Raw genomic sequence first — 17168 nt, forward strand, 5'->3', positions numbered from 1 at the left:
GATCTGTCTGTAGTTTTGAGCAGTTCTGCATCAACTACTGCAATGAGAAGCTCCAGCAGCTGTTCATCGAACTCACCCTCAAGTCTGAGCAGGAGGAGTATGAGTCAGAGGGAATCACGGTGAGAAAGACTCACACACACATGCACAAACACACACACATGCACACGCACACGCATACACACACACACACACATACACACACATACACACGCACGAGCACACACACACGCGCGCACACGCACATGCATGCACACGCACACACACACACACACTTACACACACACACGCACACACACACTCACACACACATATACCACACTACGTTACCCACGTTGTTCTGTCCTGCATAGATCGTTGTTCTCCTCACTCCCCTATAGATAAGCTGGTTGTTCCTCAAACAAAGTAATGGCTGTACTGTTTGTCACTCACAGTACCCATGGTAACGTTCCCAACACTCTAACTCAATGGTCAATAGGGCAGACTTTGTTGAGACAGGATCCATTGGTTACAGCAGTGGAGTTCCACACACTGTAGTCATGTCCTTCTATTTCACTCTACAAGACTCATAGCGGAGTTCTTCAGTCACACAACAAGAGCCAATCTGTTGCTCAAACAATGTAATGGCAGTACTGTTTATGTCATACCCCTGATAGTGTTCCTAACAACATTGTTGGGGCAGTACCCATGACGTTGGAGCACGGGGGGTGTGCAATGTGTGTCTGGTCAAAGAACACATTATGGTCTGATGTGTGAAGTGGGTCCTGCTCTCTGTGCCTCTGTTTGTATGGAAATGCCGACCTCTCGAAGCGCACTCTAAAGACATCTTCGCCCGGCCGCTCATAAAAGAAGGGCCTGTTTGGTGACCCCCGTGTCCAGAGTGGGATCAGAATGCTTTGGACTGGGGATTCCTCACATTCTATACATGTCTGTTTTTATAGCCGTGATAATTTAACGGTAATAAATATTTATCAGGCGATTATAGTTGCAGTAATGGCCTTCTTTCTGTCTGTGTTGTTTTTTGTTTAACAGTGGGAGCCTGTGCAATATTTCAACAACAAGATCATCTGCGATCTTGTGGAGGAGAAATTCAAAGGCATCATCTCTATTCTGGTGAGGAATTGTGGCAAGAGTTCAGATTTTTACATTTTTCGTTTTGTATCGTTTTGGTTCCCCCTTTATGCCTCTTTTTTTTTTTTAAGTGAGCACATGACTCATGTTCTGTTTTTTTGCCCCGGTGTTACTTCCTTCTCTCTTTTCCTTTCCTGCCATCTCTACTTCTCTTTCTCTACTTCTCATCTCTCGTTCTACCCTACAACCCCGCCCCTCCTTTCTCTCAGGACGAGGAGTGTCTCCGGCCAGGAGATGCCACCGATATCACCTTCCTGGAGAAGCTGGAGGAGACTGTAGGGGGCCATGCTCATTTCGTAACGTGAGTCCATCTCCCTCCACCCCAGCACTGGCCTAGCCAATGGTGTAGCTTTCTAATATACCAATCATTAAAGGCTCAACCATTTAAAAAATCCTAATAAGAGGCTTAGACGATACCAGAGCCAGATTAATTGGCCTTATGTTCTGGATGCGTGTGTGCTTGTTCCAGTCATAAGCTGGCTGACGGAAAGACTCGGAAGGTCATGGGCCGGGAAGAGTTCAGGCTGCTGCACTACGCTGGAGAGGTCAACTACAATGTAAATGGTGAGATGTCACAGGGGATTGGGCCGAGGGGACACATGCAGGGAGGGCCGGTCCAAAAAGATACTGGAGATGATGGTTTACTGAAGGGGTTGGGCTCCAATTGGCGATGTAGCTGTTCTCTCTCACGGACTGATGGGATTTCTCTGCTTTTGCTTTTGTTTTTATCAGGCTTTCTTGACAAAAACAATGACCTCCTCTTCAGGAACTTAAAGGAGGTAAGAGTGGTGACCAGAAGAAAAGATGGTCAAGGGCACAGATACTGTGACACTGGTGTGTTATTTAACAACATGAAGGCCCAGAGTATTGTTTGCCATGGTTCTCATCTGCATTCTTGTGTGTCTGTGTTCTCCACCGTAGGTTATGTGCATGTCAGAAAACAAGATCCTCACCCAGTGCTTCAACAGGGAGGAGCTGACCGACAAAAAGCGGCCAGAGACGGTGAGAACGGCTCCGCTCCCCCCCCCCACCCCACCCCACCCCTCTCCACAAAGCCCGGCATTAACGGCCTGCTTGTTTTCAAACAAACGTTCCCGCCAGCTTCGCTGGCCCATATCCACGCCTCTGTGCATGGCATCAGATGCGGTGATACTCGGGGAATCTCTGCCGGGCCCCGCCGGCCCACTGCCCAAAGAATGCCCTGACTCTTGGGTGCCCTCCACACTCCGCTCACTGTTTCCCCGCTGGCCCATCCCCTCGCCTCCCACTGCGCCGCAGCCCATTGGCCGAGCGTGGGTGGCCCGCTCTTGTTGACTGTTTGTATGTATTGTCGACGGCCAGGCTTTCTCCGCTCCCCCCGCCACCACAACACTGTCAGTGCCTGGCTGGACCTGCACAGTGGGACCTGTGTTCGCGTCCAGTCAGTCACTTCTTCTCCCTCGTCTCTCCCTCCTTGTTCTCTGCTTCTGTGCGTCTTTCTGCGGAGCGGGTTTTTCTTCATCGCTCCTGTGTTATTGGTGCTTGCAGGCGGCCACTCAGTTCAAGACCAGCCTGGCGAAGTTGATGGAAATTCTGATGTCGAAGGATCCGTCGTACGTGCGCTGCATCAAGCCCAATGATGCCAAACAAGCAGGTATGTTAGCATGACTATGGGTGACAAACGGCTCGGTTAACAGTTTATTCCTATGTTGTTTATTTCGTGTTTTTCTTGCTTACTTGTAACGGTTTTGACCTAGAAAAGTCTGTTTGTTAGGTCTTGTAAGGTTATGTGAGAGTCAAGTGTATTTGTGTCTATCTTGACCGTATGTAAGTATTTCTTTGTGTTTCACTGTTATCCCATCATATTTTTTGCCTGTCTTGGTGTTTTGAACAGCGATTTTGTTACTTTGAGTAATACACTCTCTGTCTGATCTTCTCTATAAATGATATCAAATTCATAAGTTATTTTCATATTGTTAATAAATAAATTATGTATTCAAAAAGTTCACTAGTATACTGTACAGAGGTGGAAATGGACAAAAGCATTTAAGGAGTCATAAAAAGCTTCTTTCTTGCACTTTCTATTAAAGTCTGTCTTTATAAAAACACACATAGTAGTGCCTGTATTGAATATTGGAAATAATCATCCTTCCATGGGGAATCTTTTGCCTTGACCTTGCCAATCAAAGGTCACTTGATGTAATAGGCTTTTGAATCCTATCTGTTTTTAGAGGCGTTCAGTCTTGGGTCTCAGAATGTCACCTTTGTGTTCTTCATCCTTGATTTTCCTTGTTGCTGCCCCAGTACTGATGACACAATGCTTGTTGTTCCGTTAGGTCGTTTTGATGAGGTTCTGATCCGGCACCAGGTGAAGTATCTGGGTCTGATGGAGAACCTGAGGGTGAGACGCGCCGGATTTGCCTACCGGAGGCGCTATGAGATCTTCCTGCAGAGGTACACTTTTGTCAAATAGCTCAGTAGTCAGTATTATAAAAAAAAATTGCATCTGAATAGGATACCATGATTTTTCTCATACCTTATGGGAAGTTTCATATGGATTGTCTTTCAATTACAAAATGTAGCTTCTTTGTTTTTTTTGGCAACATTTTACATTTATATTTTTACATTTCTGTTATGATTAAATGTTTTGAGAACATGATTGTGTTGGTTATAGATTTGTTTCTATTTAAATGATCAGTTTCTATATAAATGATCAGTTTAAACAAATGTCTTGTTGACATTGCAGATATTCATTTTGCATTGTTCTATATTTAGACAAATGGGGTCACAGTTTATAAGCCTGATATTATTTGTTGATGGTTTATTTTAAGGCTTGTTGTTGATCTCGTAGTTTGTATTACATCTACCATGTTCCCCTCCTCTGCTCTCTTGCAGGTATAAGTCTCTGTGTCCAGACACCTGGCCCAGCTGGAACGGTCGTCTGGTAGACGGCGTTTCCACACTGGTCAAACACCTCGGTTACAAGCCTGAAGAGTACAAACTTGGCAGGTTGGTCATCGTCAAAGGAGGTCAACAGTCTAAAAAGCTGAAGTTGAACATAATATTAGGAAATAAGATAACAGCAAATACCCAACAAATGACGACTTCATTAGGCACTGAAATCCTCCTAGTTTCTTTGAAACTGTGGCTGACCAGATGCTTTACATTTGCATCTTCACAGGTCTAAGATTTTCATCCGATTCCCAAAGACTCTGTTTTCCACTGAAGATGCATTGGAAACGAGGAAAAACAGTATAGGTGAGTAAGTCTACCAGTACAATAACAGTTATATAGGAGTGTATATATTATATGAGTATCAAGATTAATAATGATCCCAACATAATATGTGCTTAACTTTTGTCTTCACAGCTACCAAACTGCAGTCAGCCTGGAAAGGCTATAGCCAAAAGACTAAATACCGCAAACTGAGGAACTCTGGTGTGTGATTTCAGCTTCTCCTGCTAAAGTCCACCTTTATCATATGTCACCATTTCATCATGTTGTGTGACCTGGGGTGGTGTTACTGTGAGACGTTTTCTTCTAACGGCAGTCTGATTGACTCTGTGTGTCATGTGACTTCCCAGCCATTGTGATCCAGGCGTGGTGGAGAGGAATCCTAGCTCGCAGGAGAGCATTGCGCAGGAGGCAGGCAGTGGACACCATCCGCAAGTGTGTGCTTTTTACTTAATCTTACTTTACTTAAGACTCCAAATGATACTCTCGGCCCTGCCTCTGAGCAACGTATTGTTATTGAAATTGAAGTGGCTTGAAGATATTTGGAGGATTTGAACAGATGTGGTATTGTACCTGATAAAAAAGTTGTTTTCAAACCCACACTGTATAATGTATATCCACATAACTTCTGGCTTGTGTGAGTGGCTGTGCATAGTCACATCATATGGTTTCAGAAGTTGACCAATAAGGTGCTTGTGCAAACTGTGGCAAAGTTATCGGAGATGGCATTTCCTGGAAAACAGCAGATTTTTTAGTACTAGAATTTTGTAATGCACTCAATAAGTTTGCATATATCTAAAGAAGTTGTGTCAGTTCATGCCCTAACAACTGACGCAGTCTTGAGATGGGAACTTCCATTTAAATGGGGAACTGGTCCAACACATTATCAAGGAGGTAAAAGGAAATTTAAAAAGGAAGTGAAGATTAAGTGTGATCCAATTGTTTATGCATCAGAATGTGCATGGTAGGATCTGTGACATGGTAGAAGGTTCTAGTATTTTGAAACATTATTCTTTGAAAGTACTAACCATCAAAGGCCTTTCTATTGAACCAAGGTGAATCACTCAACGTCAAACCATCCAATCTTTCACAAACTGTAACAATGTAGTCATTGTTTGTATAATCTCATTATGATAAGCAGTTCCAAGCTTCATTGCAGAAACACTAAAATCTGACTAAAGTTTGATGAACTGTCTACAGAGTTTTGACACAGGGTTTGGCTAAAGTCACCTCTTTAATTATGCCCATCCTCTCTCCAAAGGTTCATCAAGGGCTTCATCTACAGACATCAGCCACGATGCCCAGAGAATGAGTACTTCCTGGACTATGTGCGCTACTCCTTCCTGATGAAACTCCACAGGAACCTGCCCAAGTCAGTGCTGGACAAAAGCTGGCCAACTCCCCCACCTGCCCTGTCTGAGGTACACTGGGACTAAATAACCCACAATCTCCTGAGATGCAAATCACACGCACTGACAATGGTCTGATCAACACCCTTTTGTTATTTTCAACAGGCATCAGAGCTACTACGCAAAATGTGCATGCAGAACATGGTATGGAAGTACTGCAAGGGCATCAGCCCAGAATGGAAACACCAAGTGAGTTCAGAGAAAATGAGAAATAACACAGTAGATCCCCTGCCTCTAACTGCTCACTGCTTGTCATCTAACTGCTCACTGCTCTTTCTCCTCTATCCTTGTCTTCATTCTACAGATGGAGCAAAAAATGGTGGCAAGCGAAATCTTCAAGGACAAGAAAGACAACTACACTCAAAGCGTCCCCAAACTCTTTGTTGGCACAAGGCTCAGTAAGTTGTGTTGTTTAGCTAGATGTTGCACATTCCACATGCTGGCTAAAAGTGACCTTCTTACACAAGAGTGTTTTGTCTCTGTCTAGATGGAGATGATATCAACCCCAAGGTGCTCCAGGCTCTTGGAAGTGAGAAGATGAAGGTGAACTCAAGGAACATATTTGTACATTAGCTAAATATATATGTGTGCATATTAGTTATACAGAGCTAAATAAGAACTGCCTGTGTGTGTGTGTGTGTGTCTAATAACCTGTGTTGCACATTCAAACAGTATGCCGTTCCAGTGACCAAGTATGACAGGAAAGGATATAAAGCGCGCTCCCGGCAGCTTATCCTCACAGGAAACTGTGCCATCATCGTGGAGGAGACCAAACTCAAGCAGCGCGTTGACTACAACTCTCTAAAAGGTAACAGGTTCTCCCAAACCTTAGACTCCATTACAACTTCTCATTAAGACACATAGCAATGTGTGGGCAGTGCACATACTAAAAGCATTTAACAATATCAATTATATGCGCTGAAAATATGTATTTGTGCATGGAAATGTTCGTTTCCTGCGATGCCTTATAGTGCTGTAGGCTTAGAAAAGAACCTTTAGATTGTGTTTGTCTCTCATCAGGGGCCTCGGTCAGCTCCCTCAGTGATGGGATATTCGTTTTGCATGTGCCGTGTGAGGACAACAAACAGAAGGTGAGATTGACCATCTGCTCTACTGAAGGCTGACAGAAACTTTCGTGTTGACATGGTTGGTTGGATTCAGTGTGGGAGCACGGAACTGATGCTGTAGCCCTTTTGGTCCAGTCCAGTTTTTAAGTTGACTTTTGCAATCATGGGTGGTTTTGTTTTGACGTGTGTAATGTATAACCTGCAGCAGTGGTATAGTAAAGGTATCAGCTCTAAGTTGAGTGCTCTGTTCTGCTTGTCTCATGTGCAGGGGGATGTGGTTCTCCAGAGTGATCATGTCATTGAGACTCTAACAAAATTGGCAATCTGTGCTGACAAAATCAACAGCATCAACATCAACCAGGGGAGGTGAGTGTTTTTCTCTGCAGTAGGACTTTCATTTCAAACGGATGCTCCAAGTGCCCAGTTATTCTTAGCTGTGTATGAGGATGTGAGTCCCTTTCTTTTGCAGCATACAATTCACAGGGAGTCAAGGGAAGGAAGGAACCATAGACTTCACTGCTGGCTCCGACCTGATCATTGCCAAGGCCAAGAATGGGCATCTGTCAGTGGTAAGTGGGAGTGGGGGCTGTCGGTCCTACTGAAAACTACACATAGGAAACAACCAGTTGAACCAGTGTTTTGTCGAATAGAATATCCTATTGGTTTGTATCTGTTTTGCAGACGGCTCCTCGCCTCAACTCAAGATGATGGCAGTCACCAAGCACTTCCTGATTCCACACTGGACTTCCTGTCCAGATGCACCCTCCTGTCTGCCAATCATGACCGTGGACTGCCTCGTCTGCTTCGTCAATCACACGCCGGCTCCGATGACAGCAAACGATTATGCTTCCAATTGTGAATTTTCAAGCAAACTAATCGATATTTATGTTTATATATATATTTTTGGGGGGATTAATACTGTTGCTATTTGAACATTATAAGTTTATATTTGAAGCCAAGGAATAACAATTTTTCAGTGCATTTTTCCTGCTCTCTCTTTACCTGCTGCTTTTTTGTGTTGGGAAGGGGAATCCATTGGAAAAAAGCTAGAGATGACCTCAGCCATGTCATTGGAGATAATCAGGGTTAAGTGTTGGTTCGTCTCACTGCTCTCTGTTCAGTTTCATCCGTTGTCATCTGTCGTATATTCAGCTTCTGACCCTGTATGCATCTGCACCCAATGCAGTAAGCATTACAAAGTCGTGTCCTTCTTAATGGGCCTTGTCATTAGTTTTTATGTTGAAATGATCTATCATTATGTTTGGGTAAAGGTATAGGCCAAGTCTGAGGTACACGTGCAGTCTTTTCTTTTTTTGCGTTGCCAAATAATTACAAAGTAATTGAAGGGAAATTACATAAAACTTTGTGAGGTCTGTGTGCAGGGCACATAATGAAGAAGTACCAGGAAACTTAGGGAAGCCCACTCTGTTCACTGTTGTACTCACTCTGCAAAGCTCTCAGACACATATGTGGAGTGGTAAGACACGGGCAAAAGTAGCTTCAGACGGGGGAGAGATGGGTAGGAAACAGGAGAGTTGATGTTTGGCTTCTGTCTAATTTGTCATCCTAAACCAGTGTCTTTTATCTAATACTGAGTTGACACAGACACTACCTTATTTATATTAGATGTATGACCATGTTGAGTCTGAGATGTAACATGTATAACATTGTCCTATATTTCATACTGTACAAACACAGCCAGACTCAACACTTTATTACACATGCAGCTACACATAGACTTAGGATAGATAGTCCCTCCAATACACTGGATAGACATCACTTCAAAGTGTTCCAAGTGCAGCCATCTATGTCATCTTGGTAGTATCTGTAATTGTGTAATAAGCAGAGTCTGATTATTTGTCAACACTATAGCTCAGATGTTTTACACAAGCAAGACAGAAAGGTATACACAAAATTATATTGTTCAGATTGTGTATTCTTGTAAGATTGACTTTGTATATGTAGATATTGAAATGCTACTAAATGAATGTTCCCACATTAGACAAAACACAACGTTGTAGTCTTGACTGTTTTGATTGATACCGATTCTGTTCAGGCGCTTGAAAGATAGGAGTGACCTAAGAGTCGCATTATTTGGTTTTGCCTTGCTTTGTACTGCATAATTCACAACTATTCGATTTTTTTTGTAAGCTTTTCTGAACCAATTGTTCTCCATTGAGGAGAAATGTGAAGGAAAACTGTAGTGTGAAATGCCTTGGATCAAATGTAAAGTTAATTGTAGAGTAAAAACAATAAGACCAAAAACACTATATATTTTTTTGTCATCTGAATACTTTGTATAAAAAAAGGAGGCAACCAATTTCTTAATGCATAAAAAAGCATTCTTATTCACATTTTGTAATTATTTTATACTATTTGTGTAATATAAGATTTATTTAATAGGTTTTGAAACTCGAAACAAAATTTGCACCAGAGTATGTTTGCAAAGGTTGTGGAATTTCTGAAAGTGATATGAATTTATTCACCCACAATTCTATAGACTTGGTAGAGCTGCAGAGATTAAGACCATTCCCACTGTAAACACAACTGGAAAATCCCAAATATGATCCAAACCCTTTTGTGCACCTGTTTTGTGCTGTGTGCTCTTAACCCCCTTCATGGGCAAGCCCTGTTTCAAGTTAGCTTTTGGTGATGACACGCCACTGCACTGACATTAGCCAGGAAAGCTGTAAGAGTTTTTGTTTTGTTCTGACCTCCTGATGCATCGGTTTTCATTTTTGAAGTAAGCTTGCGATGATGATCTGTGATGATTACAGACAAATGAGAATGCCAAGGGGTGGTATGCTTTTCTTTTTTTCCCTTTTAGAATGACACTATTGTGCCTTCAACTACAGCTAAATATTTAATACATTTCTACTGGTTAAAGAACAACTTTTGTCTTTTAGCATTTTATTTTCTTCAGAGCGATGTTTGGCATCACCTAATGTATTCTGAAATGGCATAATTAAACTTGTCAGTCCTTTCAAATAAAATGAAATGTTTTATGGTCCTAATAGAAAATCACATTCACCTATTATTATGTACACATCTTGTATAAATGGACAAATACTCTTACGTATAAAATGACAAATATCAACTGAAAGTTAAAAAAATAAAGCACTAAATAATAGACATTCCATCTATTGTGTTTGAATACATTGCACCGTCAGCAAAGCAACTCCCATCGTATACATTATCTCCACGCTTAATGCAAAAGAATGAAACATGTATTGTCGGCTATAAATACTTCAGCAATATTGTCTAATTAGGTACCATAAAGTGTCAGTAGGCTACCCTTTAAAAAGCGCCCAGTTTAGAATAGCCTACTGAGGTGAGGAAGGAAATCCGAAACTGAAAGTAAATAGTAGTGAGATGGTACGTGTCTTAAAGACACTACGTGTTAACTGACGTCCTGGATATTCCCGGTTATGTTTTGGCGCCTCGATTTAGGGAATAGAGTATGAAAGTAGTTGTTTATAATAACATGAGAATTCTGTAGAAGCTTGATTTAGAAATAGATCTCTACAGAAGACTTATAAGTTAGGAATTGGCCACTGAACCTGACAGCCCACTGGGGGAGTTCCTTAATTGCATCAGAGACCTGTGAGGAGGCACGGACACTTTCCCCATCATAACCTTCGCTGCTAAGTTGGCAGACATATCAGCGGTGTTATTAAAAATATCCGTCTTTATCTTACTTGTGAACAACCTCAACCGTTTGCGTATTTGGGAAACGTCTGCTCAAAGATGGGCAACAAATCTGTCGTCTGTTAAGGTAGGTTCTAACCTTCGCGTCGACATAATCTTTAGCCTGTTTAGTATTTTGGAGATTTGTTTGTTTAAATGTATTGCAAAAATTGAACAATATTCGAATTTACATCAACAGGCGAGACTCACGGGTTCTGAATCTATCTCGGAATGTGCCTACTGTGCTCCCAGAGAGTTTGGTAAGGCTTCTTAATTTTAAAGACACTTTACTTGTTAATTCAGAAAACAATACATTTGTGTCAACATATTAAAATACTTTTTTGTAAATATATGTTTTGCCTGTCTGTGTGACAGTCCAGTGTGGTTGTGAGAGCCCCTATTGTGAAATTGTTCTGTGAGTTTCTTGTGTCTGATTGATGACTCACCGTGTCGTCTGGACATTCCTTGGGGAAGCCATTTTGTCAGTACTAGATATCATATGTTGGGCAGAGGTTCTGGTCACACTTGTTTCAAGAAGTCAAGAATATGTCTGTCCTTAAGTGTTGGCGTAAGAGACCTGAGACCGACACAGTTGTACCCAGGAAATGGGCGCAACCTCAGCCTGAAACCTCAGCTTTTGCCTGCTGAAATGAATGCAGGTGTGTTCTTGCAAAGTTGTTCTGCTTTGAGTGCTAATGTCATCCAGGGTAGATAGTCTGCAGCAAGCATCTCCTCATGACAGGATGGGAAGGAAGGATAGCGCAGCAGCTAAATGTTGTGGACGTTAGCAAGAAATGCTGACATTGTTTTACGCAGCATCTTTTATGTACCCACTGATTCAACTAATTTCACATGCCTTTTGTACCTTTACCCTTAAGTACACATTTGAATGAAACTCATAAATTAAGATATTGCCTTTTGGCAATGACGTTGTTCGTAGTCTAAATGTGACTATCCTCTCTGCAATTGCAGGTGACGTCCGCTTTGTATCCCTGCACTGCAAATGGCTGTAGGGTCATTCAGTGAACAGGTACGGGAGAGCCGTGTGGAGCTTGTGGAAGATTGGAGCAAACATGTGATGTCTCTTCTGGAGCTACTTTTCCAAGCTGATGTTCTTACTGAAGAGGATGTGAGCCTGGTAAGAGGTGGAGGGTGTTTAGGAGACCGTGATCGCATGAGGAACTTGCTGGATGTACTGTATGGGAGAGGAGAGGATGCATGCTGTGCCTTCTTTAAAGTAATGCCAAGAGTTCAGGCTGCCTCAGGAACAAACATTTCAAGCCAGCAGATCTTACGGGAGCACCTTCAGAGACACAGAGATATACTGGGCAAGGAGCACAGCCCCAAACACTCTGGTAGCATCAAAGCTAAAGCTCCAAGTAGCCGTAAGGCTAGATCCTACACTGACATCACGCTGTCCAAGAGGCCAGGGTATGAGGTGAACTTGCAGCACCAGCATGAGGCGGCCATGGTTGGAGAATATTTCCGGGGTCAGACGCAGGAGAGCGAAGGGCAGGAGGAGATCTGTGTGTTCAGAGAGATGTACCAGAACCAGCTGTCAATCCCTGGGGATGGGCTGACATTGCTGTCGGGTGTAGCAGGCAGTGGCAAGACCACAGTGGTCAGGCGGCTTGTCCATGAGTGGTCCTCCCAGACAGACTCTGAGAAGATCATATTGTCTCTGTCTTTCCGAGAGCTAAACCTGGTCACTGAGCCAGAGAGTCTGCAGGGGCTGCTGTTAATGCATTACAGCCATCTGAAGCCCGTCATAACCGGGATCTTGGGTGATAAGCTAGAGCGCATTCTTCTCATCCTTGACGGGCTAGACGAATTCCGGTTTCCACTGGACTTTACACGAACCCCCAAGTGTTCTGATCCAGAGCGGGTTCAGCTTGTGGGTGCTATGGTGGTGAACCTTATCAAGGGAAACCTGCTGCCAGGCATCACCATCCTCCTCACCTCCCGACCCCATGCTGTCTCCAAGGTCCCTTCGGAGCTGGTGAATGTGTTTTGTAGTGTGTTGGGCTTCTCACCAGCTCAACAGCAGGAGTTCTTCAGACAGAGCTGCGTCTCTGTACAGGCTGGAGCAGAGGTTTGGGATTATGTTTCCACTCATAAACCCTTGCATCTTATGTGTCACATCCCTGCCTTCTGCTGGATTGTGTCCACAGCCTTGTACAACGGCAGCCCTGGTCTCACCAAGCACGAACCTGATGCCACAGTCCCAGTGGACAGCAACAAAAGTCCGTCAGAGAGTGAGCCGTGCTCTGCACTGCACTCCTCTGCTGATCCCAGTTCTATGTTGATGAATGGATCAGCCCTGAAGTCCTCGGTAAGGACGCTGACAATCACAGACATCTACTGCTGCTTCCTGAAGTCTATCCTGGTGTTCCATGGAGAAGGCAGGGAGGAGGATTCACGTTGGCACCTGCTTCAGGATGCTCCACGCATTTTGCAGGAGAGCCGCCCAGTGCTGAAAGGCCTCGGAGCTCTGGCCTTCAAAGGGCTTCTGGAGAGGCGATTTCTCTTCGACTGCTCAGACCTCAGTGCCCTCTCCCTGGACCGCGCCGACCTCTCCCGTGTCTTCATGGTGGAGATCCTGAAAGAGGACAGAACCTCACTCATACTGGAAAAGAGCTTCTACTTCATCCACACCAGTATTCAGGAATACCTGGCAGCTTTGTACTTTGTGCTCGAGTCTCTCTCCGGCTCAGACCCATTCTCTGGGCTCCAGTCGTACACGATCAAACTACTTCCATCTGCACTCAAGAGGGTGCTGTGCTCCACCACTAAAAAGCTACACGGGGCCAAACGTCTCCTGAAACAACACGTCAGGAAAGCTCTTCTGTGGAGTGAGCAGCATCAATCTGGACACATGGACTTGTTCTGCAGGTAAATCTAAATCTATATTACCTAAAATAATCATGTAAATTATAATTCTGTTTTCTACTGAATGTTAAATTAACTGCATTTATGTAAGCAACAGTTGGGTCTGGACAACCGCTTAACATTCTAAAGCACCACCATTACTAACAAATAAATCGCAATGAATCTCTCCCGTCACTCCTCTAGGTTTGTTTCTGGCCTCTTGGTTCCGCAAACACGCTTGACCTTGGATGGGCTTTTCCCCAGACGAACTTTGCCGTCTCTTTTCTGCGCCTCCCCAGCCTCCACTCCTTCCACTGCTCCCCCGTTCCTCCTGTCTCTCCTTCGCTCACAGCTCCGGAGCTGTAGCCTCTGCCCAGAGAGACAGGTGAACGTGTGCCACTGCCTGTACGAAGCTCGAGACCCAGGGCTGTCCCAGCGGCTGCAGAGTTGGCTGCAAGTCCTCGCACAGAAGCCCCAGTCAGAGCACAGCTCTCTGGAGAAGGACTGGAGCGAGCTGGCCTTCCTGCTTCAACTCAGCCCCGACCTGGAAACACTCAAGCTGGACTGCCAGGGTCTGGACGCAGAGGGGCTACGCAGACTTCTGCCCATGCTTCCTCTCTTCTGCACCCTGAGGTGAGATGAATCCCATCCCAGGTCCTCTTTTTCTTGATGGCAGTAGTCTTCAAGCCGTCCTCTGGTGTGCATGGAGAAATAAATTCAATGAAACTCACATTCCAGTTTATCCTATCCTGTCACCCCTGTAGCCTTGGGCAGAATCCCCTTGGCCCTGAGGGAGCCACTGTGCTGTCCAGGGCACTTAGGACTCCAACTTGCCGTGTCGAGAGGCTGTGGTGAGTGGCACTCAACCAGACACAAACACTGAGGGAGCAGTCACCTGTTTCAGTGCTCTGTGAGGAATGTGCTCCTTGCATCTTTGTGTGTTTGTTTACAGGGTAGTAAGGACTGGACTAGGCTGTGAGGGGGTCAGGATCCTGACAGAAGCACTGAAAGACAACCAAACTGTTGTTGACCTCAGGTAAACACAAGCAAAAGCACATCACAGATGTGATGATCAAATGAATTAATCATGCCATATTAAGTTTTGGTCTAAAACTAGCTAGCTAACTAGTTAACAGCCAGCAGACTTGCCTTGCAAACAGCAACAACAGCCCTGTTGGCACATATAAAAACCAGCTAGTTTGCTAACTGATGTACATTGGCGATATATTCGGTGAAGTTGTGTTGTAAAAGTATGAAATTGTTGTTGTTGTGTTCTGGGCCCTGCTGTGTTCTGCTATTGGGACCGCAGTGTGTGTGTATCTCACATGACCATGAATCATGAATTTGAAGATGTTATAGAAACGTGCTACCTTAATGATTAAAATATGCATACGGCTGCTTTGAATAACAAAATAAAAAAATATGCTGAAGCAAGTCATTTTGGTTATCTTTGTAGAATGGCTATCAATGACATTGGAGACACAGGAGCAGGATATCTTGCTGACTTACTGAAGACCAATTGTGCTTTGAAAGATATCAGGTAAAGAAAAAGGCCAGGATATCTGTTCTCAAGAAAGTTGAGCATGGAAAACACAAAAGCTTCTACAGTTACACACGATTTAACACAGATCACGATGACAACGGACCTTAATTAATATCCATAGTGTTTCATCAGGTTCTTCTCCAGGGGGTATCATTCCTCCTTTTACATACTGAGACATTCTGAGCTGTCTATACTGTGTGATGTGTGAGAGGCTGAAGAGTTCATAAGGATGTATTTGCTTTTTTTATCTTCAGACTCCGTGACAACCAGATAACAGACAAAGGGGCTGAACTTCTGATGGATGCTCTGACAGAGAATGTAACTCTTCAGTATCTATGGTGAGTGTTGGTATCTTATGCCATTCCATGTAATCATTCATTTTAGATTCTATATGTTATGTAATGTTGTGTTGTTTTTATTTGACTACAGGCTCTTTGACAACAAGATCACTAAGGATGGTGTCAAGAGGCTCAAAGAATTTTCTAAGACTAGAACCAATCTTGACATTAAAGTGTGTTTCTAAATATAGTACATAAAGATGGGAGATTATAAAGATCTATACAGAGATACAATGTAATTCATGAAACAAGTTTTATATTTACATTTTATTAAGGTCTAACCATTCCGACTGACACTTTGAATGATTATGTTGTATTGATGAAGGTTGGTTTTCATCTCAGAGAATACTGGCACGAGGGCTTTATGAAAAGGGAATCATTCAAAAAAGAGACATTGTCCTCTTTAGATTTTAAATATTGCTGTAACTTTTCTATGTTGTGTTATATTTGTTTTGTATCTTTTATGATTGCATATGCTTCATTTAAGTCTTTTATAAATTAGTTTTATAATTCCATGATTAAAGGCCTCAATTGCCATAAGCTCTGTGCCATAAGTGATGTGGGATAATAAGTCTGTTGATTAATTTACAGCGGTCATTTTCGAAAGGTCAAGATTTTTGCTCTCGTCACATGTTCAAGTGGAAAGTGTTTTATTTGTACTTGTTAGTTTGAGCTGAAAACAGTAGCCTATTCTTCATCATTATTTCCATTGTGATGATATCTGAAAATCTTGGTTTTGTGAATGATAAGGTTAGTAGACTTCAAAAGTGCCTTAAAGTGATGTGGTAAACGTTTAGCTCAGAAAGGTCTGTGCGTCATGAAACGTGACTTCCATGCAATGTTTACCATTGAGTCTGCACTCCTCAGGGATATGCAGTAAGCAGTATTTTGTACATTTAAATGCTTACCAGTAGAAAGTGTTGGACGTGGACATGTCCTCGAAATTGCATTTGTTACCTAAATGTTTGGGGCTGTTTTTAATGTAATCAGGAATTGATTAAATGAAATAAATTGATGTGTTCCAATAATAAAATACAGGAAACTAAGAGCAGAGTGTGTACATTGAGTGCTTGTTTTGTGGGTTCTGAGTTTGACAAAGCTCTTCCTCATATACAGTGGGGAAAATAAGTATTTTAACCCCTGCCGATTTTGCAAGTTTGGCCACTTGCAAAGAAATGTGTGATCTGTAATTGTAATGGTATGTGTATTTTAACAGTGAGGAATAGAATATCAACAAACAAATCCAGAAAACTGCATTTTATAACATTCATGACTTTATTTGTCTTTATTTGAACCCCCAAGCAAACAGCAAGAATTCTGGCTCCCAATGACCAGTTATGTGCCCAAGAAGCACACAGATTAGTCCTCATTAGGCCTAACAAGGTACACCTGATCTAAACTGGTGACGTGTATAAAAGAAACCTGTCCAAAGAATCATACTTCACACCTTCAACCTCACCACCATGGGCAAGACCAAAGAATTGACCAAGGACGTCAGAGATAAGATTGTAGACCTGCACAAGGCTGGAATGGGTTACAAAACCATCGGCAAGCAGCTTGGTGAGAAGCAGACAACTATTGGTGCGATTATTTGTAAATGGAAGCAACACCAAACAACTGTCAATCGCTCTAGGTCTGGGGCTCCATGCAAGATATACCCTTGTGCGGTATCGGTGATCATCCGAAAGGTGCAGAATAACCCCAGAACTACACAGGGGGAGCTTGTGAATGATCTCAAGGCAGCTGGGACCAGAGTCACCAAGAAAACCATTGGCAACACACTACGCCGTAATGGTTTGAAGTACTGCAGCACTCGCAAGGTCCCCCTGCTCAAGGAAGCACATGTACAGGGCCGTCTGAAGTTTGCCAATGAACACTTGAATGATTCTAAGGAGGATTGGGAGACCGGATGTGG

At 43.2% G+C, this 17168-nt stretch overlaps 2 protein-coding genes across 6 annotated transcripts in view; both read left to right on the top strand.

Moving 5' to 3' along the window:
- Positions 1–9951, top strand: part of myo1cb (myosin Ic, paralog b) — a 40479-nt gene extending 30528 nt beyond the window's left edge. For all 5 annotated transcript variants that reach the window (XM_031573385.2, XM_012828869.3, XM_031573386.2 and 2 more), the window contains 21 exons: positions 14–119; positions 1030–1110; positions 1338–1429; positions 1598–1692; positions 1861–1907; positions 2050–2130; positions 2656–2761; positions 3444–3561; positions 4003–4116; positions 4289–4365; positions 4477–4545; positions 4692–4776; positions 5603–5762; positions 5856–5939; positions 6055–6148; positions 6238–6293; positions 6423–6558; positions 6771–6841; positions 7086–7183; positions 7287–7386; positions 7499–9951. In XM_031573385.2, the coding sequence (XP_031429245.1) occupies positions 14–119; positions 1030–1110; positions 1338–1429; positions 1598–1692; positions 1861–1907; positions 2050–2130; positions 2656–2761; positions 3444–3561; positions 4003–4116; positions 4289–4365; positions 4477–4545; positions 4692–4776; positions 5603–5762; positions 5856–5939; positions 6055–6148; positions 6238–6293; positions 6423–6558; positions 6771–6841; positions 7086–7183; positions 7287–7386; positions 7499–7525 (1897 nt within the window). In that variant the 3' untranslated portion in view covers positions 7526–9951. The remainder of the gene's footprint in view (positions 1–13; positions 120–1029; positions 1111–1337; positions 1430–1597; positions 1693–1860; positions 1908–2049; positions 2131–2655; positions 2762–3443; positions 3562–4002; positions 4117–4288; positions 4366–4476; positions 4546–4691; positions 4777–5602; positions 5763–5855; positions 5940–6054; positions 6149–6237; positions 6294–6422; positions 6559–6770; positions 6842–7085; positions 7184–7286; positions 7387–7498) is intronic.
- A 91-nt stretch (positions 9952–10042) lies between these two features.
- si:dkey-118k5.3 (NLR family member X1) lies at positions 10043–16299 on the top strand. Its single transcript, XM_031573387.2, has 8 exons — positions 10043–10764; positions 11477–13396; positions 13577–14005; positions 14137–14223; positions 14325–14408; positions 14829–14912; positions 15170–15253; positions 15345–16299. Exons 2-8 carry the CDS (start codon positions 11508–11510, stop codon positions 15436–15438), a joined length of 2751 nt encoding a protein of 916 aa, XP_031429247.1. The 5' UTR covers positions 10043–10764; positions 11477–11507; the 3' UTR covers positions 15439–16299.
- Positions 16300–17168: the final 869 nt, after the last annotated feature.

This window comes from Clupea harengus, chromosome 9 (assembly GCF_900700415.2).
Source record: "Clupea harengus chromosome 9, Ch_v2.0.2, whole genome shotgun sequence".
Taxonomy (NCBI): Eukaryota; Metazoa; Chordata; class Actinopteri; order Clupeiformes; family Clupeidae; genus Clupea; species Clupea harengus.